This window comes from Panthera tigris, chromosome C1, assembly GCF_018350195.1.
Source record: "Panthera tigris isolate Pti1 chromosome C1, P.tigris_Pti1_mat1.1, whole genome shotgun sequence".
Lineage (NCBI taxonomy): Eukaryota > Metazoa > Chordata > Mammalia > Carnivora > Felidae > Panthera > Panthera tigris.
In genome coordinates, this window is record NC_056667.1 from 9559383 (window position 1) to 9587380 (window position 27998).

The following is a 27998-nucleotide window of genomic DNA, read 5'->3' on the forward strand; positions in this document are numbered from 1 at the left end:
GTCATCGCTTTCGTGCTAGCCAAACAGAGGCAGAGGGCGGTCCTAGTGAGCCCTGGACTGGGACCACCTTAGGGCCAGCTGCTCCCCGCCCTCCTCGGGAGAGATAAATGCTGACTCCGCTCTCACTCTCTGCAAAGTTTCCAACTGCAAAGTTTGCTCCTCCGCTGCTGTGGGGGAAGGAAGCTCGGGGACCCCTCCCGCGCTGAGGCTTTTGCTCCCCGCCTTCCAGCCCCTACTCTCTGGTTCCACTGGGCGAGGGCCTCTGGCTGCAGGGCTTTTTAATCTTCCCCTGGCACAGACACCAGCTGCACGGGCCCCAAAGAGGACCAGTCAACCAAGAAGATGTGGAAGGTGCCGGTTCTACTCTTGGTTTTGGGAAGCGCCTGGCTCTGGATCCCGGCAGGAGGAGGTAAGACCCAGCAGAACGGCTCCTCCGGCAGGGTGGGGACGAGTGCGAGCTGGGACTTGCTGGAATGCCTGGGCCTGGTATTTGAAGTTGCCCAGGAGAGCAGAGGGGAGCCGGGAGTGTGCGTGTGCCCTCGAGGCTGGAGGACGCCGGGAAGGAGAGACGGTGGCTCAGCCGGTGCCGAGTCCCAAAGCAATGGCTGAGCAGGGTGCGAGGAGGAGGCCCCGCATCCACGGGCAGCAGGGGTGGGGAGCAGAGAGGGATGTCCCTGCAGGGCAGGCCACCTCCTGCCCACCCCCTGCTCAGCTCATGAGACCTAGGGTAGAAGGCTAGAAGCAAGGAGCCTTCCCCTGGCTGGGCTGCGCTTTCCTATAGGGCTGTGCATGGGAGGAATGCACGTGGCCTCAGAAGAAGTTGGCCCTGGGTATCAGGAGGGACACTAAGCAGTACTGGGGTGGGGAGGACTCCCCTGTGCGGCGATGGTCTCCCTCTGGTGGTCGCCTGGAAGAGGCGTGAGCGGAGGGCTCCTGAGGAGCGTGGGGCAGTGGAGGACGGTTGTGAGCCTTGAGGCATAAGCTGGTTTGGGGCCCTGTGTTGAACTTGGCCAACACCAATGACCGAGTGAGTGTTTGGCGTCTCCTTGGACTTTAACTGCATTAGATCTGCTGGTGGGGGCTCCGCCTGCCCGCCAGCTATGCCTCCCCCACCCCTTTCCCTCTTCCGACACTTCCATCCACTTTATTTTTATCTGTTTCCCCGCATAGAATATAAGCTCTGGAGAACAGAGCTCTGTCCTAGTCTCGATCCTTAGGGCCAAAACCACATCCTGCACGAAGTAGCTGCTCACTAAATACTGGCAGGAGGAGCTGTAAGCTCACTCGTGATCTTTGGAGTTGGAGGTTGCTGAAAGGTAAACTCTTGTATTTGCCAAATGGAGGCTAGAGGAAGGTCTCGTACCAGAAAAAAAAAAATCCTTCTGGGAGGGAGTGGCTGGTGGGAGGGTGGACCTCACCTAGGCAGCTATAATTCCGCGCGAAGACAATAATACCCAGCCCTGGGGAAATTATACAGGGTGTGCTACTCTGTGCCAGGCCGTCTGCTTCAGAGAGACTTGAGCAACTGTTTTTACAGGGCCGTGGGCTATTCATGGCAGGTCCTATCTTTGGAACTTCTCTTTCCACTGGAACATACACAGCTCTGCTCTTCACTTACGTTTCCCTTTTGGCGACACAGTGTGCAGAAGATACCATTTCGTGCTCCCCCGGGGCCAAGGTGTGGGACACCCCCAAACTGAGCCTCATCCCAATTTAGCTAAGGGAAGGCAACAGCCAGGCAGCATCCTCTGTTTCCTCCTAGGAAAGGGTTGGCTGTAATTATCCTTACGCCAGTTTTTGAATGTCAGAGGTGCTTTAAAGGAGGGGTTTGCCTGAGGCGTGAACCTGACTTAGGCCTCTGTAAACCTTGTCTGAAAAAAAAAACAACAAAGAAAGAAAGAAAGAAAGAAAGAAAGAAAGAAAGAAAGAAAGAAAGAAAGAAAGAAAGAAAGAAAGAAAAGGGAAAAAAGAAAACAAAGCAAAAAAAACTACCAGCACAGTCGGTACTAAAAAATCTGTTAACGGCAGACACCCCCCCACCTTCCACCACCCCCTCACCCCCCCCCCCCCGCACCTTCCACCCCCACCCCCCTCCTGCCCCAAGCTGTGTGTGGACACTGAATTGCAGGGCTGCCTTCGAGCAGCTGAGGCCCAGGAGGGGTTTTGTCTGAGGATAATGACTGAGGCGATGTGAATATGGATGAATAACTTCATTGAGCTGAGCTATTGTGGGTCCTGTTGCGGAGTTGGGCCGGGGGTAATTATGGGGATGAATTTTATTATCCTTCTCACAGGATCCTACTCCCTACGGGGTTTCCCTCCTCTGCTGTATGATCTGGTTCAGTTTTGTACTCTGGTCCTATGTGTCGTCGTCTTTGGAGCTGAGTGGCTCCAGAGGGGTACCGTTGTCCACACATCTGGCCTTCTCCTGGATCGTCAGGCCCCGCCCTCACTCTGAACTTTCATACAAAACACGTACTCCGGGGCCCATCCGGTATGGTTTCTTTTGTAAAATTCTGCAGGCTGCTGCTTGCTACAGACCCACATGTGATTTTTCCGGGACCAGTCCACCCAGGATTAATCATGCGGTGAACAAATTTCCCTGTGATTTCCCCGAAACTCTTGGCAGTGAGTTTCAGAGGCCCTGAGATCTTCATGAGCTGCTGAGAGTTTCTGTTCACTTAAAGACATCTATCAAGCATTTAATAAACACCAGGTCTGTTAGAGTCTTCGCGAGGGAAGTCTATCCCTTACACTGGTGTGTGAGATCCAAGATAGCATTTAATGGAAAGAAAAAACACATTTTTAAGAAGGATCCAAGTGCGAGAAGGCGAAGTCAGAACTTGGCGGATAAGGCAGGACCCTGGCTGAGCGGAGGTATACGACTCCTTCTCTCTTTCTCTGGCCTCTAAAATGAGTGGTCCATGAGCAACTCTCTACCAAAGAATTGTAAAGCCCCCAAACCTTGGCGTGACAGTGAGTGGTCTGGCCGAGTGGGGAGGACACCACTTCTCTCCCATTTCCACCCCCGCCACGTGCTAGGAATGTCATAGTTCCCTCACTTAACCATGGCAACTCCTTAAATTATACATCACTATCTTCAGAATATGCCAGAACTGGGTTTCCGAGATGGGTCTAACTCCAAACCCCAGGCTCTCTTCACTACATTACAAAACCACATAAGAACCAAAAGTTGAACTTGAAATTGAAGGTTTGTGTCATTTTAAGCTCCTTAAACATGAATATATATATAATAATATTATAATATAAATAAATATAAACATATTTTATATATTTATATATATAAGTAATTATATAATTTTAATAATTATATAAATTTAAATTTAAATAGTTTATATATTATATAATTTATATAATTTAAATGTATAAATATACAAATATACAAATATATAAATTTAAATAATTTATATAATTCTATAATTTGTATAATTATATATAAATATATATAATATATAACATAATATTATAATATATATATAAAGGTATAAAAAGTCCTTTACATTAAATACTTGCTATAATATTCCTATAAGAATGAAGACATCACAGTACGTTGAAATAGGATTCATTAATTCCTTCCCCGTATGGTAATCGAGCATCTCCTGAGTGCTTGGTACAGGGCCAGGTACTGGATTTGAGCTGTGAGCACTTTCGGGAGAGGCACACCTAACATTACAAAGCATTCCCTGAAGTCTTCACCAGCAGAGCAACGGACCTGTGCTTTAAATTCCATCGGCTTATCTGAATATTTGTCATATTTCGGGCTCCAAGAACAGGCATGCCAGGTTACAACTTGTGGAAATGTTTCAGGGGAGGATGTAGAGGACAAAAGACCCAAATGCCCAGCACTACCCTGGTGAAACTCATTTGAATAATCTGAATAAGAGCCTGCAAGGCTCTCGAAGGAAGCCTTGCCATTCCTGCCACCCTGAAACCCCTCCAGGAAACCCCCAGCGTGAGCGATTTGTTGGAAGAGAATCAAATGACTGGGGGCACGGGGTGGGGAGCCCTCCTACAGCCAAGTCAACAGTTATCAAGATAAGTCTTGATAGATTCCCATGGTGGGGGGAAGATAAGAAATGAAGCAACCTCGATTGAAATTTTGAATCCGTTCCCTACTGATTTCTTAAAACTTTGGGGGAAAGAAAGAGATCAGGCATTTGATCCGAGGGCTATAGGATAGAGCCAGGTTAGGGAACAGCTGGAATTCTGCCAACTTCATGCAAGTGGGGAAAATGAGGTGACAGCTTCTTTCCTCCTTGCCCCACTCCAGGGCCCATCAACCACTGGCGCCTGGTGGGGGGACCAGTCCAAGGCAAGAATTCCCTCGGGCTTCACACATAGGGGTGGGCAGGCTCTCCCTTCTTTTTGTCTGGCTGGGTGCCTTTGCCTGGGGAACTGCTCAGAGGAGGTGGGTTTGCCCTCTGAGGGGAATCACGCTGAGTCCAGAAGGAAGTCTGCAGATCTGAGCACCTCATTCACTTAGTTGTCTGGGGAGCTTGCAGACTGAAATTGTTTGGGGCAACACTCAATTTCATGCAGGGGGTGGGGGGAAATCAACAAAAGGATAATCATCTTTCTGGAGGATGATGGGCTCTCGACCAGGGTCCGGGGGATAGAGCTGCCAATGCCCCAGGCAGTGGAGAGAGTATCACTGAACACAGGGGGTAATGAATGACATTGACATTGTTAACGTGTACAGCATGCAAAGTACTGTCAATTACACAGACAACAGATAGGAAGCAGGGAAGGGGTGCTAGAAGATGTGATGAGAATGCAGTATTTTCCTGCAATTCATTACGATGTCTCTATCCAGGAGAATAAGACGCAACTTAGCATTGAAGGCTGTTATCGATAAATAGTGTCCTGCCTGAGGAAGAAGGTGTCAGTTTGCTGAGAATCTAGAAAGGGAGAGAAAAGTGATGAGGATTTGATGACGGTAAACCCGCCCTACCCAAGGAATTCATTTATTTACCAAGTACATATTGAGTGACTGCTTTGTGAGTCAGGCAAGGCACATGTAATCCTGTTTACAGCTAGTATGCAAGAGATCCTATCTGGTGGCCATGGGTGTTCTGATCTCGGTCACAGTGACTGTTCTATGGTGAATCAGGGACCTCTGTTCCATCACAGTCTGGAAATGTACTCCACGCAAGAGCCCCACCCTTTGCCTTTGTTTTATACACACCAAACAGCATCCCAGGTAGTTCACTCCTGAGAAGGGCATGCTGTGTATGGTGTTGGAAAGCTGTCTCCTGTTGGAAATAAACTATTTGGTTTCCTGGCCTCTTGTGAATTTGGCTGATGGGAAACAGTATCATCTGAGTTGGATCATCCCATAGTAAGATTAAATTTCTGGATCTATACAGCCAAGGGGACTGGATTCTGGTTGGGTGGTGGTAACAGCAGTGACTATGTAATAGCAGCTAACCTCTACTGGGTGCTTAGCAATTTCCAGCACTCTCCAAGCCCTGCTTCATTTAATCTGTGCAGCAGACCTACAAGGTAAGAACTATTTGCATTTCATAGGCCAGTGAGGAGGCTCAGAGAGGTTCAGTTACTTACACACACAGGCAGGTAGTAAATAGCAAAGGTGAGACTTGAATCCAGGCAGCCCAAGCCCAGAACCCATGCTCCTAACCACTCAACGCGACACCCACCCATACTTGGGCTCAAGGCTTCCAAGGACACCCAGAAAATCAGCCAATTGGTTTCTTCAAGTACCCTTACAGTAACAACATCACTTGGTATTTGTTAGATGCATATTTCAGATTGAAGAGCTAGCTGGCGTTGGGGTACCAAACTGAAGGTCATGGTCCTGCCCCTTTACATATTTATAGGACACACATGTTATTAAGAACTTAAGAGCTAAGGGTGGCTCAGTTGGTTAAGCCTACGACTTCAGCTCAGGTCATGATCTTGTGGTTCACGAGTTCGAGCCCTGTGCTGACAGCTCAGAGCCTGGAGCTCGCTTCAGATTCTGTGTCTCCCTCTCTCTCTGCCCCTCATCCGCTTGTACTCTGTCTCTCAAAAATAAATAAAAACATATTTAAAAAATTAAAGAAAAACACTTTTAAGAGTGAAAGAAGGAACACGAAGCGGGATCACAGCTCAGAGAGAGAAGCAAGACAAGTGGGTGTGGTGTAAGTGTAAAAAGAACATACAAGACAACATAAAACAGCATGTCCTGAGCAGCACAAACCATTATGTGCTCAGAGGCTGGAGATGAGATTCTTGTGGTTGTCAACAGTTGGAAAAAAAAAACCATATGGGGCAGATGGGAATTGATCTTGACTGTGAAAAATGGTAGGATTGGCCGGACAAGGTGGCAGAGAAGGGCAGTCCAGGCAGGAGAGACTGCTTGAGCAAATGCACGGGAGTTGGAACAACCTGGAGTTTGTGTGGGAAGATGCATGGAGGCTCACTGGTGTTGGAGGAAGGGAAGTCAGGGAGAAGGACGAACCCCTGATGAGTGAGAGAGTTGGACCTTTTTTTGTAGGCAATAGGCAGTAACCGCAAATGGGAGTGAGGTGGGCCATGAATTAGCAGTTGTCAGGAAAAAAAATGATGACAGGAACCATATGGGATTGAATCTAGTTTATGGGACCAGTGGGGTGGGGTGGGATGGGGGGGTCAGGAGATAAGAGACTAAGTGTGGTAACAACAGAATGGGGGTGGGTGAGGTCAGATTTGGGGGAATCAGAGCCAGCTACTGACTTGTAGCTCAGTATTTCCTGATTTCTTACTCTTCCCTCATTTCCTGCGTTCTTACTATTCGCCTCTTAACCACACAACACTAGTTACATTTTTTTATCCATAGGTAACTCACATATCATAAAATGAACCCTTTCCAGTTGAAGAGTCAGGGGCACCTGGCTGGCTCAGTCGGTGGAGTGTGTGACTCTTAGGGTTGTGAGGTTGAGCCCCACGTTGGGTATAAAGATTATTTAAAAATAAAATCATAATGGGGCACATAGGTGGTTCAGTTGGTTAAGCGTCCAGCTTCAGCTCAGGTCATGATCTCCTGGCTTATGAGTTCGAGCCCCGCATCGGGCTCTGTGCTGACAGCTGGGAGCCTGGAGCCTACTTCGGATTCTGTGTCTCCCTCGCTCTCTGCCCCTCCCCCGCTCATGCTCTGTCTTTCTCTCTCTCTCAATTAAAAAAAAAAAAACATTAAAAATAAAATCATAAATAAATAAAATAATCAAACCCTTAGGAATTTCTCCCGTTTCCCCCCCCCCCCACCCCCTGCAACCACTGATCTATTTTTTAGGCCTATAGACTTGCCTACTCTAGGTATTTCATATAAATGGAATTGTACACTATGTGGCTTTTTGTGCCTGGCTTCTTCTCACTTAGCATGATTTCAAAAGTTCATTCCTGTTGTGGTGTGTGTGTCTCAGAATTTTATTAATTTTTTGTGGCTGAATAATGCTCCATTGTACGGATATACCGTCTGTTACGTATCCACTCATCAGTTGCTGGACACTTGGGTCACTTCCACTCTGGGGCTATAATGAGTAATATTGCTGTGGACATTCATGCACAAATCTTTATGTGGATGTGCTTTCATGTCTCTCAGGGATATACCTAGGAGTAGAATTGCCCGGTCATATGGTAACTCTATGTTGAACTTTTTAAGGAACTGCAAACTGTTTTCTAAGTGGCCGCATCATTTTACATCCTACCAGCGATGCAGAAGGGTTCCAATTTTTCCAATCCTTAGCAGCACTTGTTATTTTCGGTTTTTTGTTTGTTTCATTTCATTTATTGATGGAAGCCATCCTAATGGGTATGAAGTGGTATCTCATTGTGATTTTGATTGACCAACGATGTTTAGCATCTTTTCGTGCACTTGCTGGCCATTAACCTATCTTCCTTTGGAGCAATGTCTATTGAAATCCTTTTCCCATTTTAAAATTGAGTTGTCTTTTTATTGTTGAATTCTTTTTAAAACATGTTTATTTATTTTGAGAGAAAGAGAGAGAGCATATGCACACACGTGAACAGGGGAGGGGCAGAGAGAGAGGGAGAGAAAGAATCCCAAGCAGGCACCATGTTCAACATGGAGCCCAACTCAGGGCTTGATCCCACAACCCTGGTATCATGACCTGAGCTGAAATCAAGAGTCAAACAGTCAACTGACTGAGCCACCCAGGCGTCCCTGTTGAATTCTTTATACATTCTGGATACTAGACATTTATCAGACATATGAATCGCAAATATCCTTCCCATTCAATTTCTTGATGGTGTCCATTGAAGCACAAGTTTTAAAATTTGTGATGCAGTCCCATTTATCTCGTTTTTCTTTTATTGCTTATGTTGTTGGTGTCACGTCTAAAAACCCATTGCTTCATCCAAGGTCACAGAGGTTTACTCTTGTTTTTACCTCCAATAGTTGCATAGTTTAAGATCTTAAATTTAGGGTTTTGGCTCATTTGGAGTTACTTTTTATATGTGATACGAAGTAGAGATCCTACTCTGTTCTTTTGCATGTGGCTGTCCAGATGTCCCAGAACCATTTGTTGAAAAGGCAATTCTCTCCCCCATTGAGTTACTCAGGCACCGTTGTCAAAAATCAATTGACCGTAAATGGATGGGTTACTTTCTGGACCCTCAATTCTACTCCATTGTTGTGTACATCTGTCCTTACGCCAATGCCACACAGTCCTGATTACTGCAGTTTTGGAGTAAGTTTTGAAGTTGGGAAGTGTGAGTCTGCCTCCTTTGATTTTTTTTTTTCAAGATTGCTTTGACTATTCTCATCACTGTATTTTAGTTACTTGTATACACCTCTTGCCCGTTAGAGAAGAGAGCAGGATCCGTGCCTTACTCAGCACTTAAAAGAACATATGGTTGGTGCATCGTAAACATTTGTCAGGAGGAAGAGGGAGGAAACACAGTGATCCAAACTTTGGGCAGAAATAACAAGGAGGCAGGTGATAGAAATACAAAAAAATCAGGTTGGAGGGATGATAAGTTTGGAACCAATGTTATACGAAGGAGTTCAAGTTTGCGTACTCTGTTTTAGACGCAGTGACTTTGAGGTAATAGTAGGACATCCAGTTTGATGTATCTGATGGGTACCTGGGGAGATCATCAAAATGACATCAGAAATAAACCCTGGACACACAGTTTGCTGCCTGAACTCCTCCCCATTCATCAGAACAAGGGGAGAAAGGTGGCAAGGAGGGTCAGAAGAGATTGCCCCCCCCCCACCAGCTGAGAACAATTATTTTTAATAATCTACCGAAGCACACTTCAGACTCCCCCGCCAGGCTCAGGATCAAGGCCGAGGGCAGCTAATGGAAACACAGCCACATTCTGCACATTCCTGCAAGGCCTCGTCCTCCTGGCTGCACAGCTGAGCTGTCTGCAAGCTGCATGGGTAGATGGTGAGGTCAGATCTAAAGGGGCTTCTCTTTTTACTCTTGCAAAATCAGGGCTTGCTCAGCTGACAGCCTTGAGTGAATCAGAAGCTCAGTTTCCGAGCAGATGGCGAGTGTTTCCCAAATGGTCCACCACGCGGTTGAGATGCACTGCTCCAGGGCATGACTTCTAAAGCAGGTTTTTTAGTCATTTGGTTTTTCAAGTACTCAACAGTCCTCACTATGAGGTGGCCTTTCTAACGGGACGCCAGACCCAGCTAGTTCCAGAAAAGTTATTACGGAGGTGTTGATTCCAGTTTACCAAGCTGAACTCATTTCCTCTTTTACAGAGAACATTCTGCTCTTGGTCAACAGAGAAAACCTCGCCCCGGGCTGAGTAATCTTGGTTGAGGTTGTAACCAACAGCATCCAGTTTTAACGCTGGAGGAGTCCTGGGCCCTGTTTGTGGTGGGCGGGGTGGGGGGGGGGGCGGTGGTGAGTGGGTAAGTTGATATGTGAACACTGAAAAGGGGGGATATTCATGTATCCATTCAGCTCACAGAGGCCACGCTGGTGGGTGGGAGGCTGCAAACCTCCAGCAGAAGGGGGTGTTGCCCTCAGGAAGCTTATAGATGCTAGCAGAGAATAAGTAGCCAGTGTCGGTGTTATCCTGTGCTAGTTCAGAGGAATTACTTTCTCTTGTCACCTTGGGAAGGCTCTAAGAGAAGGAGTCTCGCACCGGGGCCAGGTAGAAGAGTAGGTGGGGTTTAGATGACAGTGCAGTCAGAAGATGAAACTTCGGGTGCCCTTGGCATCCAGAAGCCCAGGGAGCTGCTTCAGTGCCACCCCAGTCCTTGCCATGTGAAGTAGAGGGAATATGAGGGGAGCTGCAGGAAAGTAACCAGGATACATGGGGGCTGTGTGAGACGGTGGCTCGAGCGGGGCTTGGAGTCTGACAGATCCGATGTCTAATCCCTGTGTCACCACTTGCTGGCTACATGGGCAGTTTACTCTCAGGGTCACCGTCCTCAGCTTCAAAATGAGAATGACATTCGTTTGCAAGGCTTTTGTAAAGATCAGGAGAGCGTGCTGGGCACCATGGTTTGTACATTTTCCCCTAAATTCAAAAATAGCAGCCATTATTACAATACCTACCTCCTTGGAAGTGCAGACTGGTGCGGCCACTGTGGAAAACAGTGTGGAGGGTTCCTCAAAAAGTTAAAAACAGAACTGCCTTATGATCCCATAATTCCGCTCCTGGGTATTTATCCAAAGAAAATGAAAGCACTAATTCGAAAAGATACATGCACTACTATGTTTATTGCAACATTATTTACAACAGCCAAGATATGGAAGCAGCCCAAGGGTCCATCCATAGATGAATGGACAAAGAAGATGTGGTGTATATATGCAATGGAGTATTACTCAGCCCTAAAAAATGAAATCTTGCCATTTGCAACAACATGGATGGATCTAGAGAGTATAATGCTAAGTGAAGTAAGTCAGAGAAAGAAAAATACCATGTGATTTCCCTCTTATGTAGGACTTAAGAAACAAAACAAAGAAAGAGACAAACCAAAAGACTCTTAACTATAAACTCAAAAAATTCTCAACTCTTAACTATAGAGAACACATGGATGGCTGAGGGGAGGTAGGTGGGAAGATGGGTGAACTAAGAGAGGGAGATTAAGGGTACCCTTATCGTGAGGAGCACGGAGTAAGTATAGAATTATGAATCACTATATTGTACCCCTGAAGCTAATATAACACTATATGTTAATTACACTGGACTGAAAAATAAATAGAACAAAATACCTGCTTCTCAGATAGCCATGGAGACTGTGAAGATTTGTGAAGGGCACACAGTGGGTCTCAGCTGATCTTCCCCCATCAGGTGAGAGAAAGAAGGCAGGTGGCTGGGAGCCTGACGTCACGTCTAATGGCATGCGTGTTCTGCTCTATTCACCTGCCAGTGACTGGGTGTGAGCCCTTGCTATGGAATTGAAAGATGAGTCCCCAGCCACATGGCCCCCTCTCCCTTCTTTTACTGCCCATGCTCAGCTACAGAGCTCTTCAGAATTCTGCCTCTTTTGGGGGCATTGTGGGGCCCCGTCTCCAAAGTCAAGGAACTCTGCTCCAAATCTTGATGTGTGGCATTTCTTCTGATTTCTTCAGAGGAACTAGTGATACCTGTGTGATCTCAGCCTTGACACGTCTCTCTTGAATTTCACGGGGGAGGCACAGGTCCCCAGTGCTAACAGTGGATGGTCACCCCTCGCCATTGGTCTGGGCCTTCAGGGACTGCCAGGGTGAGACACCGAGCAGCAGGCTGCTGCTCACCACAGATTGAACAGCAAAGCCACAGAGCTCATCCTCGGAGGGGCATTGTCCTATTTTCAGCCACGTTCGGGGGAAGGGGGAAGGTATTCAACAACTCTTGAGGGAAGCACAGTGGACAGTAGCAGCGTTTGGTCATGGAAGGGATAATTCAAAAGAAACGTCCTACTTGGGTGTCAGTGTTCTCTTTCCAACCGTTGGTCCACAAGCATCTACTGAAGGCTTACCATGGTGCCAAGCACTGGGACCATGGGGCAGTGTGGACTTTAAGTAGCACTGTGCCACCTGGAGGAAAATCACCGTGGGATACCGAGTGGCAGGGCCAAGCCTTCAAGGAGCTGCCTAGATTTTCCATGGCCACACTTTTGATCCAGTAAGCACTTTACCAGGGTCCAAGGAGAGGGTGGCTTAGAGGGGGAACCCATTGCCACATCAGTGATTATACTGACCACAACCCAGTGTCTGCCAGGAGCTGAGCACAGGCGCACAGCTCCGCGTCAGCAAGTGGTTTTCAATATTCCAAGGAAAGGCTCCTTCACAAGGGTCAGAGGATGGGCTGGCCCGTAGGACGGGAGGAGTAACTCAAAAGATGTGGTGAATAAAAGCTAAGTCCTAACACCTTTCTTCTGGTTGCAGAAACTGAGGGAATAACATCAAACAGCTAAATTGGGGCCGTTTGAATTGAGATGAAGAACCATATGAAGATCTGAGTATCTGGGGATCACTGTGGGTGGTCTGCAGGGTGCTAGAAAATGTTGGAGGTTGGCACCTTTCCACAGCTCTGGGTGTGTTTATTTTCAGGCTTCGGAGCACAGCATTGAGACATGATAGAAAAGTGATATGCAGAGGCCTATGTCTGGGCAAAGGAACAGAAGCAGGCATTTTTTTTTTTTTTAATTTTTTTTTGCTTTTGTTTTCCAAGTAGATGTTTTGACCTCTCTCTAAAAGCATTACTTCATCCTAAATGTAAGTAGGGAGTGGGGAATGCTAGAATTAATCGCTTAGTAATTACCCTACTGGGGAAAACCAGAATTTCTAGGATGTAAGAAAAAAAAAAAAAAAGGGCATTCGATTTCTCAGTGGCCACGAAAACCATTCCCTGGCCACGTATTTCTCCATGTTCAAAGGCTTTACTTGTGCATTTAGACGCTGGGACAGCTCAAGATGGTGGAACACACCAGGGACCACGAAAGACTGCCTTGATCTGTTGGCTAACACCGCGGGTTTTCTTTGGAAACCCCGAGGCTAGCTCAGCGTGTGGCTTCTTTATTTCTAAAATCAACTTTCCTGTTTCAAGATAAAATGCTGTGGAGGCCGCTTCTCCAGCTGTCTGCTTCTGAGGCTTCAGGTCAGCAGAAAGAGGGCAGCGGGAGCTTCTCCCTCATGTGGACATGGCAACCAGACAGAGGCTCTTAAACTTAGGGAGGGGACTTTCGTGGCTCTCCTAGCGAGACAAGGGGAAGTCCAGTAAAAGACTCAGCATCATGTAGTCAGTACATCCATTCATACTCTGAATGCTGTTTCTCAACGCAGCTGTCACAGATGCTAAAATGAATTCTTGGCTCCGATGTTTTGTGTTTATTTCTGATCGTTGGTGGGTGACGACTTCAGACACGTCCCGGCCATTACCTGTCTGTTTTTCTCCCCTTGCCCTGGTGCAAGCAGTGAGCCGCTCCTGCCGGGACAGCCGGGTAGCCGGAGTGGTCTCCCTGCCTCGTCAGATCCCAGCACCATTCTTGATGGACACCCGCCCCCACCACCAGCCTTCACATGGCATTCCGACTCCAGTAACGTCATCTTCTGGCTTCCCCTCACACTCCGATTGAAAGGAAAATCCCACCCGACTGGCCCTCCACACCTCCTCAGTCTTGCTTCTTTCATCCAGCCCCACTGACCACTCTCTGTCTCTTCAGTGAGTGGTGCCGCGGGCTCACTCTCGGCTTCCAGGTTAATTAGACCGGCTCTTCCTGTCCACAGTTCACATGTTCATTCAACAAATACCTACTGGGTGTCTCCTGTGTACCAGGTATTTTAGGCAAGGGGGGACATTGAAGTAAACGGCCGTTATTGAGTTTATATTCTAGTGGGACAGCCAGTTAGTGGATCTACAGCATGAGAGGTTGAGGACTGTGGTATACGTGTGAGGGTGTGTGGAGGGAGGGAATTTCACTTCGGTCATGGGAAAAGGCCTCCCCGAGAAAGTGCCCTTTGAGGACAGATCTAAGGGGGTGGAAGAAAGCTATCTTGAGGTTTTCCTTGTTTGCTTGTTGGAAGGATCCCCCCACCACCGCTGATGGTACCCAAATCCATGAGAGAACTCACCTTGTTCGCTCCTCTGTCTCCAGTGCCCAGAATGGGACCCAACACGTAGTAGGTACACGTGGACTATTTGGGGATATACAGGTGAGCCTTGGGAAGATTCCAGTCTTGATCATTCCTGCCGCCTTCATTTGCGGAGCAAGGGAGAGCTGCTGAAAGAGTCACACTCTTATAAAGCAGGTCACACCTTCCTTCTATACCACTTCTGAAAGCTTAGTCCTCGAAGGGACTCATTTGAGGAAGCTGAGATTCTGGTTCCTGCACAAGTCAAACTGGAAGATTCTAACCAGATGGGATTTCATAAGAGGACGTGTGATGCCAGAGGAAACAGTTGCTTCTGACAACCAGGATTATAATTTATGAGAGGATGGGGGCTGAAGAGGAAGGATGTCAGGACCCAGGGTGGGGGGCTCCGGGCTTTCTGGGCCACCATGGCCACGGTGGCACCAAGATGTCTTTTGTTGTGTTGGTTACTACACGGATGAGCTGTCACAACACACGGCTTTGTGTCTGCTCACCAACCAGGTGAACCAGGCAAATCATTTAATTTCCAGTGTTAGACAATTATTCTGACACTTGTTGAAACAGGTGGAGGACTTTATTCAAGACTTATCCCAAGGGGGGTGAGAAATAGAGCTCAGCTCGAAATGCAGCAAAGGTAGCTGGGGGTTTATAAGCAAGGAGCAGAGTATGTGGTGGGGGGGGGGGGGGCAGTGAATGGCCAATTATGGAGAAGACACATCAAGGGTAGGGGGTTCTTGCTAAACTGGCCTGACAGGATTCTTGCTCAAGGCAGGCCTACCACTTAGACATCAAAGGTGGGGGATGGGGAACTTGGTCAGTTGGGAGCTGATTTCAGACTCTTGTTGAAACAAGACTCTTGTGGGGCGCCTGGGTGGCTCAGTCGGTTAGGCGGCTGACTTTGGCTCAGGTCATGATGTTGCAGTCTGTGAGTTCGAGCCCCGTGTCGGGCTCTGTGCTGACAGCTCAGAGCCTGGAGCCTGTTTCAGATTCTGTGTCTCCCTCTCTCTGACCCTCCCCCGTTCATGCTCTCTCTGTCTCAAAAATAAATAAACGTTAAAAAAAAAAAAAGAAAGAAACAAGACTCTTGCAAGGATGGGTAGGGATACCTAAGTAGAATTTGGTCAAGGGGAGATCTTTGTCGGCCTCACTTTCTTCATCTGATAAAGGGGACAATGATGCCAGTGCAACTCACCCACAAGGCCATTTTGGAATAAAGTCAGCCGAAAGATAATAAATAAACCCTACGTGGCTGCACAAATGTGGTGGGGGGCGGGGGGAGGGTGATGTTATAAAGCTGGGCCTCCCACGTTAAGTAGAACATGCAACTTGGAAAGACCTCGATGAACTTCTGTTGAAGTAGTCTACCCTTCCTCCTCACTCTCTACACCCCTACACCTGTGGCATTGAATTCATCCGGCAGCGGTTAGCTGATATGAGGAGGAAGGGGGAGCCGATGGTAAGGGGAGCACGGATTTTGGAATCGGTTCTGGAAAGAATCTGAAGACAGAGGGTGGCATGGAAGAAGGGGCAGATGGCAGTGCCCAAGCCACTGCAGCTGGTCCTTATACTGAAAGCTCCCTCCCATGACCATGACATGGTACTTGAAAGAAGACCTTTGTGTCAGCGAGAGCTAGTTTTGAAGCAGGGGGAGAAGGAGAGTTTATTGGGACAACTGGCCCATCTTTCAGGGGAAATCAAATTATATCCCCATTTTACATCATACTTCAAAAGAAGCACAAGGCAAATAGAAATATGAAGTGTAAGAACAAAACCATAAGGGCTCTGGGCTGACAGTGTGGAGCCGGCTTGGGGTTCTCTCTCCTTCTCTCTCTGCCCCTCCTTCACTCGCACACACGTGCACGCACTCTCTCTCTCAAAATAAATAAATAAATATTTTTGTTAAAAAGATAGTACCTTAAAAAAAAAAAAAAAAGAGTATATTCCTTCCAACAGGGGGCTCGAACTCATGACCCTGAGATCCGGATCTACCAACCGAGCCAACCAGGTGCCCCCAAAGGATGCATTCCTAAGGTATAAAGAACACTTACAAAACTGTAAAAAAGATGAGTGCCGTAAGAGAAAAATGGCCACAAGAGAAGATATTTTTAACGGCCAACAGATAAATGGAAGAACTCCCCACTTATCAGGAATGTCCATAAAACCAGAAGATTGAAAACACTTATTTAAAACATTCTGACCAAGAACTTGGGACTATTACTATTACAGTAGCAGCATGATTTACCTTGCATCTAAATTCTAAGATATTTTAAATGAAAGGCCCTCCCCTAACTGTATGTAAACTAGAAGAATTCCTTTGGAGAGGTCGGGCTTCCATGCAAAGATAAAAGTGATTCATAATTAGCACTTTCAAGCCAATAAACATCTCCTCAGTTCTTACTTGTTCTCAAGCTTAAGAACCTCAAGGTGAAATGGATTTATCACATCTTCTCATAGGTAATATAAAGTTTGGCCGAGCTCTTGAAAGAATAACACCTACGCACAAATTCCAAAGCAAATGGATGGGTTGCCACCATCTTTGGAAACTTCCATTGATTCTGACCCCCAGGCTGGGTGAACCTGGGTGAGGCTGGAATCGTGAGATCATGAGGGTACACGGCAGCAGAAGTGACCCTGTGATTGTACGTTCCTCACTGCGCTTATACAAACAGCTGTGGGTATTGCCTGCGCACACACGTGTCTTAGGAGGAAAAAGGATCCGAGATGAAGGGCATCAAGACACGATTTGAATTTCACCGTTGAAGGGAAAGGGGCGTCAATCGCTGACTGGAAACGCGGCAGCTGGGCTGGTAGGAACTCTTCACCCAGGAAAGCCTTCCGCCAAAATAATACGAGGGACAATTGAAGATCCCTTGTTAAAGATCAACTTTCCCATGGAGCAAAAAGAATGCCAGGGCAGTGAGACAAAAGCCATGCATCTTAATCATGAGTGTCATTCATAAAACGCCCTTTGTCTATTCAGGGCGATTTTAGTGCTTGGCTCTGTGGGCCAAGAATAGAAAAGAACAAGAAGGAATTTTTTATCAAGTTACGCTTTCAATGAGCTGAACTTTCTATGAAAGAATTCAAACCAACTTCATTCAGTACTTGATTTTTTTTTTTTTTTAAAGCAAGGGTGTTTTGTTTTGTAAAGTTGGAAGCTACCATATAGTAAATGGTTTTGCTAAGCAGCCTCCAGAAAACATTTGTAAAATTCATGATTTGTTAACTGTTCAAACCTGGAGGGGAAGAAAAGGGGTATAGGGGTGTGTGTGTGTGTGCGTGTGTGTGTGTGTTTAATAAGGACAACTTGCCTGGCAAAGAGATATCTCCCTTTTACATTCAACATTGGTCTACCACCAGAGTCATAAATCCTGGTGGGAGCCCATCGCTGGCCCCACCCCCACCCCAGCAAGCAGCCAGGAGGGGAGGCTGCTTGCACGAAGGTATTCAGTTATTGCTAACTGGTGAAAGCCATTTCCCCCCCAGATGAAAAAATAAATGTATATGCTTAGGGGGCTCAACCAAAGCCATAGATAGGCAGCCCTGGATTAGGACTCCAGATGCAAAGAGAAGGCTCACAGAACAAGCGAATTTACTCTTGAGACTTTCTCCCTCTATGCATCAGCAAAGAAGTTATGATCAAATATTTATTAGCTGTGCCTTTGGCTGGGCTCTCTAAGCATAGGGAGAAATAAGGTATCTTAAGGCAAGGACTGGATTGTTAACTTGAGCACTGCCTGGATACAAACATCAACTCTTTAATTACACAAAGAAGCCTCCAAGCACCCCAGCCCCTCTTGCTCCTAGGACGTGTGTTTGCTTAGTTTGCAACTGTATTTAGTCATGGAATTTCCAGAGCCACTCTGAGTATAGGGAGGGAGCCCGTGGCCAATGAGTCAGATTTTTAACTCACGAAAAGGGTTATTTGATGAGTTGAGATGATGCCCTTGCTTGGTCGTGATTTAGTTTGGGATCATTGAGACAGAGGTTAAAGAAAAGGCCACTGTTGTTATCTGTTCCACTCCCCCACCCCACCTTTGTGTGGAATTCAACCTGCTATCCCACCCCACCCATCCCCTGCTCCTCTGAAAACCTTTCTGGTTTGCACAACAGGGTCATTCATTCAATGTTAAAGCAGAAAAACCCCAGCCTGGGGCACCGAGGTCCCTTATTAGTTTAGCTCTCTGTGCACTAAGAATCCTATTGGCTACCTCAGCACGTTACATACATTACTATCTCCCATAGATAGTAACCTCAACTATAAACTAAGAAGTTGACCTCACCTATGAGGTCCGTGGTCAGAGGCAATGGTTCTCCTCATTCAAGGAGACAGCAGTCTCAAAATTAAATGGAAAGCAAGCTTGATTATTAAGGATGGAGATCTCCTTCTGGACATTATGATTCAGAATGTTTAAGATAGAGCCCGCAAATTGGTATTTTTAGAAGTCTTTCCACGTGACTCCAATTAAATTTTTTTCCAGGTCTAAATGATATTCTAGCAACCCGAATGCATTAGTTCATTGTATGAAACGACACCAGGAAGAACCTGGTTCATTACTGAAAAGGCAAGGTCTATACCCCTCCTGTTACCGCAGTGGGGAAGGGCTGGCGGCTTCACCATTTTGTATTTTTATCTCCCTTTACCTTGCTATGGAGACAACCAGGTCCTTGTATGTGACAGAGGTGCAGCAAGGAGAGTGGTTTGTGGTAAGCTGGAAAGATGACCCTCCCCCCAAAAACAATCCCCAAAAGAAATGGTAAAGAAAATAATCTGATTGTAGCTGGCCAGTTAGGTCTGCCCACACAATTTCTACCTTAAGCCCTGACCCAGTCTTTCTTTTTTAGCTAGCACGGTCCGGCCAGAAGATGACATTATGACACCAGGTGTGGAAGATGGCATGGTGACCCTAGGTGCAGAAGACAATGTGGTGACCACAGGTGCCGGTGCAGACCCTGAGGAGTCTACTGGCCCGACAGGTCTGGTGAGTGTCCCAGGAAGAGTGTCCCCGGAAGAGAGGAAGTTGCCCCACAGCCATGCAACCACATGCAAGGATACTTTATGACTGGCTTAGTTCACTTTGCAGAGTGTCCTTAGGATTTATCCATGTTGTAGTACATGTGAGAATGTCCTTCCTTTTCAAGGCTGATTATTATTCCACTGTATGTGTGTACCACATTTTGTGCATCTGTTCATTGGTCAGTGGATGTTTGAGTTGCTTCCAACTCTTGGATCTTGTGCACAGTGCTGCCATGAAAAATGGATGTGCAAACACCTCTTCCAGATCTTGCTTTCAATCGGGTATACACCCAGAAGTGGGATTGATGGGTCGTAAGGTTGTTCTATTTTTAATTTTTTTGGAGGAATCTCTATCTTGTTTTCCATAGAGGTTACACCATTTTACATCCCCGCCAACAGGATACAACGATTTCAGTCTCTCCACCTTCTTGCCAGTACGTTATTTCCCATTCTTTTGACAGGAGTGAGCTGATCGTCTCATGGTGGTTTTAATTTGCCTTTTTCTGATGTTTATGTTAAGACACTGAGCATCTTTCATACGCTTGTTGACCATTGTCTATCATTTCTGGGGAAAGGTCTGTGCGAGCCCTTCTGCCCATTTTTGAGTCAAGTTATTTGATTCTTTGTTGCTAAGTGGTAGGAGTTCTTTATACCCTTATCAGATATATTATTGGTAAATATTTTCTCCCATTCCACAGATTGCTTTTTTACTCTATTGATTGTGTCTTACGATGCGCGAAGTTTTTAAGTTTGATGGGGTCCCACTTATCTAATTTTGCTTTTGTTGCCTGTGCTGACGAGCTTATTTGTCCAATGCCACATTGGCATGAACTTTGAAGTCAACAGAACCACTTCTAAGTCACCTTCTGTTGCTTGTTAGCTGTCTGACTTTGGGCATGTTGTCTAATCTCTCTTGGCCTCATCCAGACTATAGGACTAATATTAGGATTGACTTTAGAGGGTTGTTTGTGGAATAAATGAGAGGGTATTTAAAAGGCTTAGCACGTAGTAAGCTCTCAATAAAATTCAGTTATTACTCTAATTGGAGGAGGGAGGGCATTGAAACAGGATACAACATAATATGTGCCAAATAAAGGAAAAATGCCATTTAAGTTCAGGGAGATAAGGAATTAAAGCCTAGTGACCTGGTATTTTCTAAAGAATTAAGACCCTATGGAGTCAACATTTGATATTTATTTGTGGAGTACGTTTGGTTTTATTCCTATCCCCACTCTGTCATTTCTGTTTGTTTTCTTGTTTCCTGTTTAAATTTAAGTCATCACATATTTTATATATTTATGCCACTTTAAATCCCTTTCTGTTATAAGGCTGAATATATATTTTAAAACATTAGATTTTATTTCTCTTTTGTCTCATTTACTTCTCCAACAGGTGCCAACAAATACAGAGAGTATAACAGACTTTCACATAGAGGATGGGCCGACTCAAGAAAGTACAGGCCATGCCAATGAAGAAAGCCAGAGCACCACAACCTTGAATGTGGTGACCAGTCATTCCATAGGTAAGAAAATCAGTCGCCCCAATAGGTATTGATCTTCTTTTGCATGATCAGTGCATTCCAAATATCCATGAACAAATCCAATGATTAGTGGCACATATATTGGAACATAAGAGTGAATTCTGAACCAAGCCTTATGTGCTAGCTTCAGAATTTGACTTATAGGGTTGCTAAACTGAATCCGATTTATTGGGTTGCTGAACACAGCTCTCCACTTTGAATGACAACTAGTGAAAATGTCCCTAAGGGGCAAGTTAGCTACCAGTGTCATGTTGCTGACTGTAACTTGTTACAATGTTACACTAAGAACTTCGCATTGACTCCCAGGAGCAGAAAACCCAAGCAACCTATGTAACCAGTCTTACCAGGATTTGGGGCTGTCCTTGTGATTCATAGTTGACGCCTGCAGCAATGTGAATGGAGCACTGTCTTGGGTCTTGGCCATTATTATGGGTATAGACCATCACTGAGAAGGAGGAAAAATAATTGCCATTACAACTTAGCAATGGAAAAAAAAAAGCCTCCTATTTCTAGAGCTTTTAGGAGAAATTCAGTTGTTTGGGATTTTTTTTTAATGTTTATTTATCTTTGAGAGAGAGAGAGAGAGAGAGAGAGAGAAAGACAGAGTGTGAGTGGGGGTGGGTCAGAGAGAGAGGAAGACACAGAATCCGAAGCAGCCTCCAGGCTCTGAGCTGTCAGCACAGAGCCCGACGAGGGGCTTGAATCACGAACTGTGAGGTCATGACCTGAGCCAAAGTTGGACGCTCAACTGACTGAGCCACGCAGGGGCTCCTATTTGAGATTTTTTTCTTTATTTCTTTATTTCTTTTGGAGTAGATGGGGGTGGGAGAGGGAAAAAAGTGATCCTCCAATAATTGCACTGAATGTTTGCTAATTATTTTATCTAGATGAGTGTTTCCATCTTTAAATGAAAGTCAACATAAAGACCTTACCTAAATTAATGGTTCCTCCAATCAGTTGCCCATCTGAACACCTAGAAAATTACTCTTTATTGTTCAGTATACATTTCTAGACCCTATCACCGTACTGTTTTTAAAAACTATAATGCTTCTGAGGATTTTTTTTAATTGCTTTATATTTGTGCACAAAATGTCCATAGCAGCATCATTCACAATGGCCAGAACACGAGAGCAGCTCAGATGTCCATCAACATGAATGAATACACAAAATGTGATATATACATTTAATGAACTAATATTCAGCCTTTAAAAGGAAGAAAATTCTGACACATGCTACAATATGGGATGAAGCTTGAGGACATTATGCTAACTGGAACATACCAGTCACCTAAAGACAAACACTGTATGATTCCACTTATATGAGGTACTAGACTGCCTAGAGTCAAATTCATAGAGACAGAAAGTAGGAGGGTGGTTGCCAGGGGCTTGGGGGAAGGAGTGAGGAGTTGGTTTAATGGCTATGGGGTGTCAGTTTTGTGAGACAGGAAGAGTCCTGGAGATGGATGGCAGTGGTGGTGGCACAAGAGCGAATGTGTTTAATGCCACTGAACTGGCTATTTAAAGATGGTGAGGATAGTTTTATGTTATGTGTATTTTACCATGATAGGAAAGAAAAAAGCTGTATGAAGTACTTTGGGAATAAAGCCACAAAGTCTCTCTGAGATGCTAAAGAAATGGTTACCATTTATTTATTCTTTTTAATGTTTATTTATTTTTGAGAGAGAGAGAGACAGAGCATGAGTGAGGGAGGAGCATAAAGAGAGGGAGACACAGAATCTGAAGCAGGCTCCAGGCTCCAAGCTGTCAGCACAGAGTCCGACATGGGGCTTGAACTCACAGCTGTGAAATCATGACCTGAGCTGAAGTAGGACACTCAACCGACTGAGCCACCCAGGGCACCCCAAAAAATACTTACCATTTAAGCACTAGATAGAACCAAATAGGGCTATGGAAGGAAAGAATCATCAATATGGTCATTGGAAAACATTTCAAAATTTTGGAGAATCGGTTGCGTGTAAATGAGTTGACGGCTAATTACCTCCAGAAAATGGAGCCTTCTTCCCATAATACCAGGATACCTCTCCTATTCCTTTAAAACAAAATTCTCAGTTCTCTGGAAAATACTCATGATTAGTCTCCTGTCCTGTCTCTTGCCCCACCCTGTCACAAAAACTGTGACTTACCGCACATTTCCCCATAACACACCAGTATCCCAGAAATTTTCAAATGTGAGTTAAAATATAATTATAAGCACTTGGTTTTTAAGAGCTGATTTTACTAGGGCAGCAGATGTCTTTCCCACGAAACACCCAAGTATGATGACATTCACATGTATGTATGACACATTCTCATGACTGCAGCCACCGTCACCGGGTGGGAGCCAGGGAGTATAGAACTAATAAGCTTTAATTTGGTAACGAATCTTCCACATGAATTTTTGGTAATATGTTTTCTGACCAACGGTGTCACAATGGCTGAGGATGCGTTGTAAAGTCTGGAATCAGCAGCTCCCAGTTTAGTTCACGATAAGCGAATGGTTGACTTTTTTCTACTGGTAGTTGGCAACCAAAGATGACCTTTCAGGACTGATTCCATGACACCTTTGTTCTGGGCTGGCCTCAGACCCAACAGTCTCACCCCCTTTTTAGGTGGGATAGCACCATCAGCTTGAGCTCCATGTAAATGCTCCACAGCTATGAGTTCAGCTCAGGCCAGCTGGCAGAGCTGGATTCAGACACTCTTATCCTGGGACCATCTTGAAAAGGTGCTTTTTTTTTTTTTTTTTTTTTTTTTTTTTTTTTTTTTTTTTTGGAAGAGAGCCTTGGTACAAAGACTTCTTTCAAATTCAAGCATTAGGAAAAGTAAGCATCTTGCAGATGGTGCTTTCCCCTTTGATTAGAAAAGCTCTTGGATATCTGCGGTATTTGCAGGTTGTGAACCACAGTCCTAGGGAGGCACCTAATTGATCCACTTCTCTCTGTTGTTTCATTAAATCAAAGCCTCTTGACTTTTTCTCCATCTGCAAACTAGGTAAATCACCACCACCCAGAGGAGTTAAGGACTTAGTGTGCAAGCAGGGTGATGGGAAAAATAAAACCCAAAGCGTATATTTTTAAATAGACATTGTGTAAAATTATCTGAAAGAAACTCACAGCTTTATTACTTTAAGTTAATAACTCAAACCCATGTGATAGGTTAATGAGAATATTCACATTGTAACTATGGGACTAGGTTTGGCTACAGAGAGAAATCCTAAAATAACAGAGGCTAAACACAAAGGGTATATTCCCTCATTAAAAAAAAAGAAAATTTAATGCTTATTTTTGAGAGACAGAGACAGAGCGTGAGCAGGGGAGGGGCAGAAAGAAGGGGAGACACAGATTCTGAAGCAGGCTCCAGGCTCTGAGCTGTCAGTACAGAGCCCAACGTGGGGTTTGAACTCATGAACTACAAGATCATGACCTAAGCCAAAAGTCAGGTGCTTAACTGACTGAGCCACCCAGGTGCCCCAAGGTATATTCCCTCATTAAACTTAGCTGGGCATATTGCTGCCCTGTAAGATGTGGGTTTTGCTACTAAAGAAAAAGCAGGGAATTGATACGTAAGACAAATCACTGTCTGGGCCTATCTTCCAGAACTAGAGTATATTGTTCTAAAACAAAACCTTTCAAAATCAAACTCATCACTGTGAATGAGTTTTCTACGGTCTTGACATTGGACCATAGAATCAACAGCCTTGGCTTCTTGTGTCATTCAAACCTCTGAAACTTTGTGACCATTTATGTAAGATTTCTGTGGGTCAATTTCCTTGACTCTGCTCTCTAAAGTGGGTGAGAAAAAAGATACACCAAAGTGCTATGGGCCCATAGGTGTGAAAAAGCATTCATAAATTCAATAATAATACTTTTGAAGATAGGATCATGTCAGAGCTTGCCTAAAAATCCTCTGATCCAATTTATTTAAGAAATTATCCTCTTTGCTTGTGCCTTGCTGCCTTCCACTTAGAGTAAATTAATCTTTTGCCAGTTGTTAAATTATAGTTATTAAATCCTAATAATTCTGTATCATTACATCTCTTTCTTTCCAGAGAAAATAGGTGAAGACACAGAGACAACAGTTGAGAAAGGTAAGCTAGATTTTGTTATCAAAATATTTTTGTGGGAGTTTAAAAAAAAAAAGTTTCTTTGAAGCTAATCTTTTGATGAATGACATTCTTTCCTGGATTGTAGTCAACAAGAGTGCAATACAGAACCTTCTGAGAACAGGTTTCAAACCTCTTTTAAGAGAGAAAAGAAAATTACCTGAATCTGAAAATAAACCGCAAATGAGTCTACTCACTTAATGACAGCGCTGGAGAATGGTGTCATATAATTTATTGTTACTAAGAATAAAAGTAGGGGCTAATTTAATAGCAGCAGACAAACACTACCTAATAATAAACAGTGAAGCCACCCAATATGAGTGATATGCTTGATAGATCCTGAGACCCAGGAATCTTGCCACTCATAAGATGGGATTAGAGTAGCCCAAGGTTTCATCTCTTCTAAGTCAACTCCTACTGGATAAGGAGAAGCAAATTAGAACATTATTTGCCGTCTTTAGTGGGACAGTGGTATTGTTTATAAATGACACAGGTGTATCATTTATCTGGGGTTCATGCTTTTTTTTTTCCTCCTCAATCAGATGGCCTGGCGACAGTGACCCTGGTTGGAATCATAGTTGGAGTCTTACTAGCCATTGGATTCATTGGTGGGATCATCATTTTGGTTGCTCGAAAAATGTCAGGAAGGTACTCGTAAGTAAAGAAATTACACCCATGTGGTGGATAAATGAGAGTGGTCATATCTAGAACCCCAACCTTGAGCCAATAGAAACCTCTAGAAATCAGGTTCAGTGGTGCCTGGCTGCTTCAGCCAGAGGAACAAGCAACTGCTGATCTCATCATCTTGAGTTTGAGCCCCGCGTTGGGCATAGAGTTTACTTTAAAAGCAAAGAGTCCTTTTCAGAAGCCCCTTACCTCTGTGAGGGCTACATCTGAAGTTTCCCCGGGAGAAACAGGTAACTGCTTGGCCCTTCTAAGTTTCAAAAAAAAAGAGAGAGAGAGAGAGAGAGTTAGAACCAGAGATGGCTTTTATTTGACTCCTATTGAGCTCTAACCAAATTTGGCTTCTTGTCCTAATTTTTCAACTAACTGAACTCGAAAGAAAACCCAAACCAAGTTTCACCTTGATACCTAATCTCCCCACTCCCAGGCATCAGAGGGAGTTGGGTGGTTTCCAGAAGAGCATTCGGTGCAGAGACAGGTCACTGTTCTGATGAGAATTCTTCTGGTAGTGAGGTCTCCTCCCTCCACTTCTGCCCTGCACACACCCACACACATGGTGGTGAACTCCTAGAATTGACCATTGAGGAGAGGAAGGAGTGCTTTCTGTCTCTGAAAATTCCATAAGAACTCGGAAGATTCAAACTCATAACCAGAGGAAGTCTTTTTCTTATTTCTGTTAGGGAGATGTTACATAATGGGGTGGAGGGTGGCAGAGAGGGCAAATGTTCTACAACTGGGGGCTGAGGGACACAGCCAACAATAGCATCACAGATTTATGTGCTTGGAAATACCTGGAAGTCTGCCCCTGGCCATGTGAGGACCAAGCATACAGGAGGAATGAGCAGAGAGAGGAGAAGAGGTCCAGGTTCCAGAACTGCAAGTCTTAGACAAGAGGACAATAGGACCATGACTCATGGGATTACTATTCACGGTGCCAGTAAAAGAAGTGACAGCCACCTTTCTCTTTGTTTTCACAGGCCCTAAAGAGCTGAAAAATTGTGCCCTTCCGCCAACATGTTTAGAAGAGAGTTTCCAACTTCCCCATCCTGGGGCACGTGGAAGAAGATGACCCATGGAAATGCTTGGCGACCCCACTCCAAATCCATGGTGATCCCTCCGCTTACCCAAAGTAACTCAAGGAAAGACAATGCAAACGACTTGCTCCTCGAGGCATTTGCCTTTTGAAAAATTTTTTAAATATAAATTTCATACAAGATGATTTAAAAGACAAAGTGCATAGAAAATGGAGCAAAATGGTGTAAACTGATTTGTAACTAAGATGATATAATTTAATCGATGTCAGAAACTGTAATCAGGTCTTCATTCCGACCATGCTCTGTTATTGTTAAAAGGCAAACAAGTCTGGAAACATTCATACCAATGGAGCCCTTGGGTTCAAGTGCTATATTCGTAAATGGCGAAAGCGTTTTGCAATTTCTGATCAGTTGAAACACACACATTCCAAGGTAGTCTGGCCCGTTTTCAAATTTCATGTGAATCATCAAGTAGAAATCTAACCTAGTATAACATGTAATGAGCGACTGCCTTTCACTAGCCCGGGTAAGTCATTTCAAAGGCACCCATTTTAGATTATAAACAGGAAGTCTATGGTTTGGAGAAGGGACTGTGTTTCTCACAATAAGGTCATCAGGCAAGCTCTAGGCTTGCTTATTGCCTTCTCCAGTGATGACTTGGTGACTCAAAGGTTTGCTCCTACCTGCTGCTTCCTCTTCCCTCAGATGAGGGCCCAGGAGCCGAGGACTCTTGGGGCAGTCTTTTTTCTTTCCATGACATAAGTCCTCCGGATTGGGAATAGGGAAGTCTGAGCCCTGGATGCCAAGGAGGCTGCTGGAGGCCCGATGGGGCCTGAGGCTCAAGTGTTCCAGAAACCAAGAAACAGAAGGAAACCCTGTGCGTTCCTCTGGCCTGAGAAACAGAACCTGCCAATTTTCTAACCTTTACTTCCTGCCTCAGAGGACCGATGTGGACACGAGAAGAATCCTGTACGATAGTAATTTTAAGGAAGCAGGTGGATGTAAGGGCTTGATGTAAAAATAAATGAGATTCCCAGTCTTCACGACACATACCACACCCTTCCGTGGGGTCATCGTTGAAAAGATCATTAAAGTAAAGGAACCCAAGCTGCCATCTGGTGTAGGCACCATCCAGCTCAGTCCATTTCTTCCCGTAGGTCAGGTGACATCTTTTTCCCAAATGCAGAGTTTTTATACTGACCAGATGGTCTGTCATGATTGTGGTTGTGTAAGGCTGATATCCTCTCAACTTGTACGAAAAAGTAAACTAAAAAAGCACAGCCCATTTCCCTCTTTCTTGCAGTAACGTGGGGATGTTATATTAAACAGCTTGCTCTTCTGTTACCAAGTCCGGCTGGTCCACCAACCCAGGGTCTATATTTGAACATCCGCTAATTCAGAGAAGGGGCTTTTGAAGAGCTTTGTGAGCTTAAGGATCCCTCTCTTTCTTTCACTCAGATTCCTGAACAGGAATTGAGGACAAAGTCCGTTTTGTCTTTCCTGCCCTTTTCTTTTTTTCTGTCACTGTGAACCATAACCGTCCGCCCCAAGTCACA

At 45.0% G+C, this 27998-nt stretch overlaps 1 protein-coding gene across 2 annotated transcripts; it reads left to right on the plus strand.

The window, feature by feature from the left end:
- The first annotated feature begins 40 nt into the window (after positions 1-40).
- Positions 41-27998, plus strand: PDPN (podoplanin). Of its 2 annotated transcripts, none has more exons than XM_007083790.3 (6): positions 41-409; positions 18912-19048; positions 20476-20605; positions 24671-24709; positions 25267-25378; positions 26386-27998. In XM_007083790.3, exons 1-6 carry the CDS (start codon positions 343-345, stop codon positions 26390-26392), a joined length of 492 nt encoding a protein of 163 aa, XP_007083852.1. In that variant the 5' UTR covers positions 41-342; the 3' UTR covers positions 26393-27998. The 2 variants fall into 2 exon arrangements, with proteins under 2 accessions (XP_007083852.1, XP_007083853.1); XM_007083791.3 differs by having other exon boundaries at positions 42-409; positions 25267-25372.

Coding starts and splice junctions, on each gene's coding strand:
- PDPN (XM_007083790.3), top strand. CDS start 343: ATGTGGAAGGTGCCGGTTCTACTCTTGGTTTTGGGAAGCGCCTGGCTC. Junction 19,049..20,475: donor CTACTGGCCCGACAGGTCTG/GTGAGTGTCCCA, acceptor CTTCTCCAACAG/GTGCCAACAAATACAGAGAG. Junction 20,606..24,670: donor GGTGACCAGTCATTCCATAG/GTAAGAAAATCA, acceptor CTTTCTTTCCAG/AGAAAATAGGTGAAGACACA.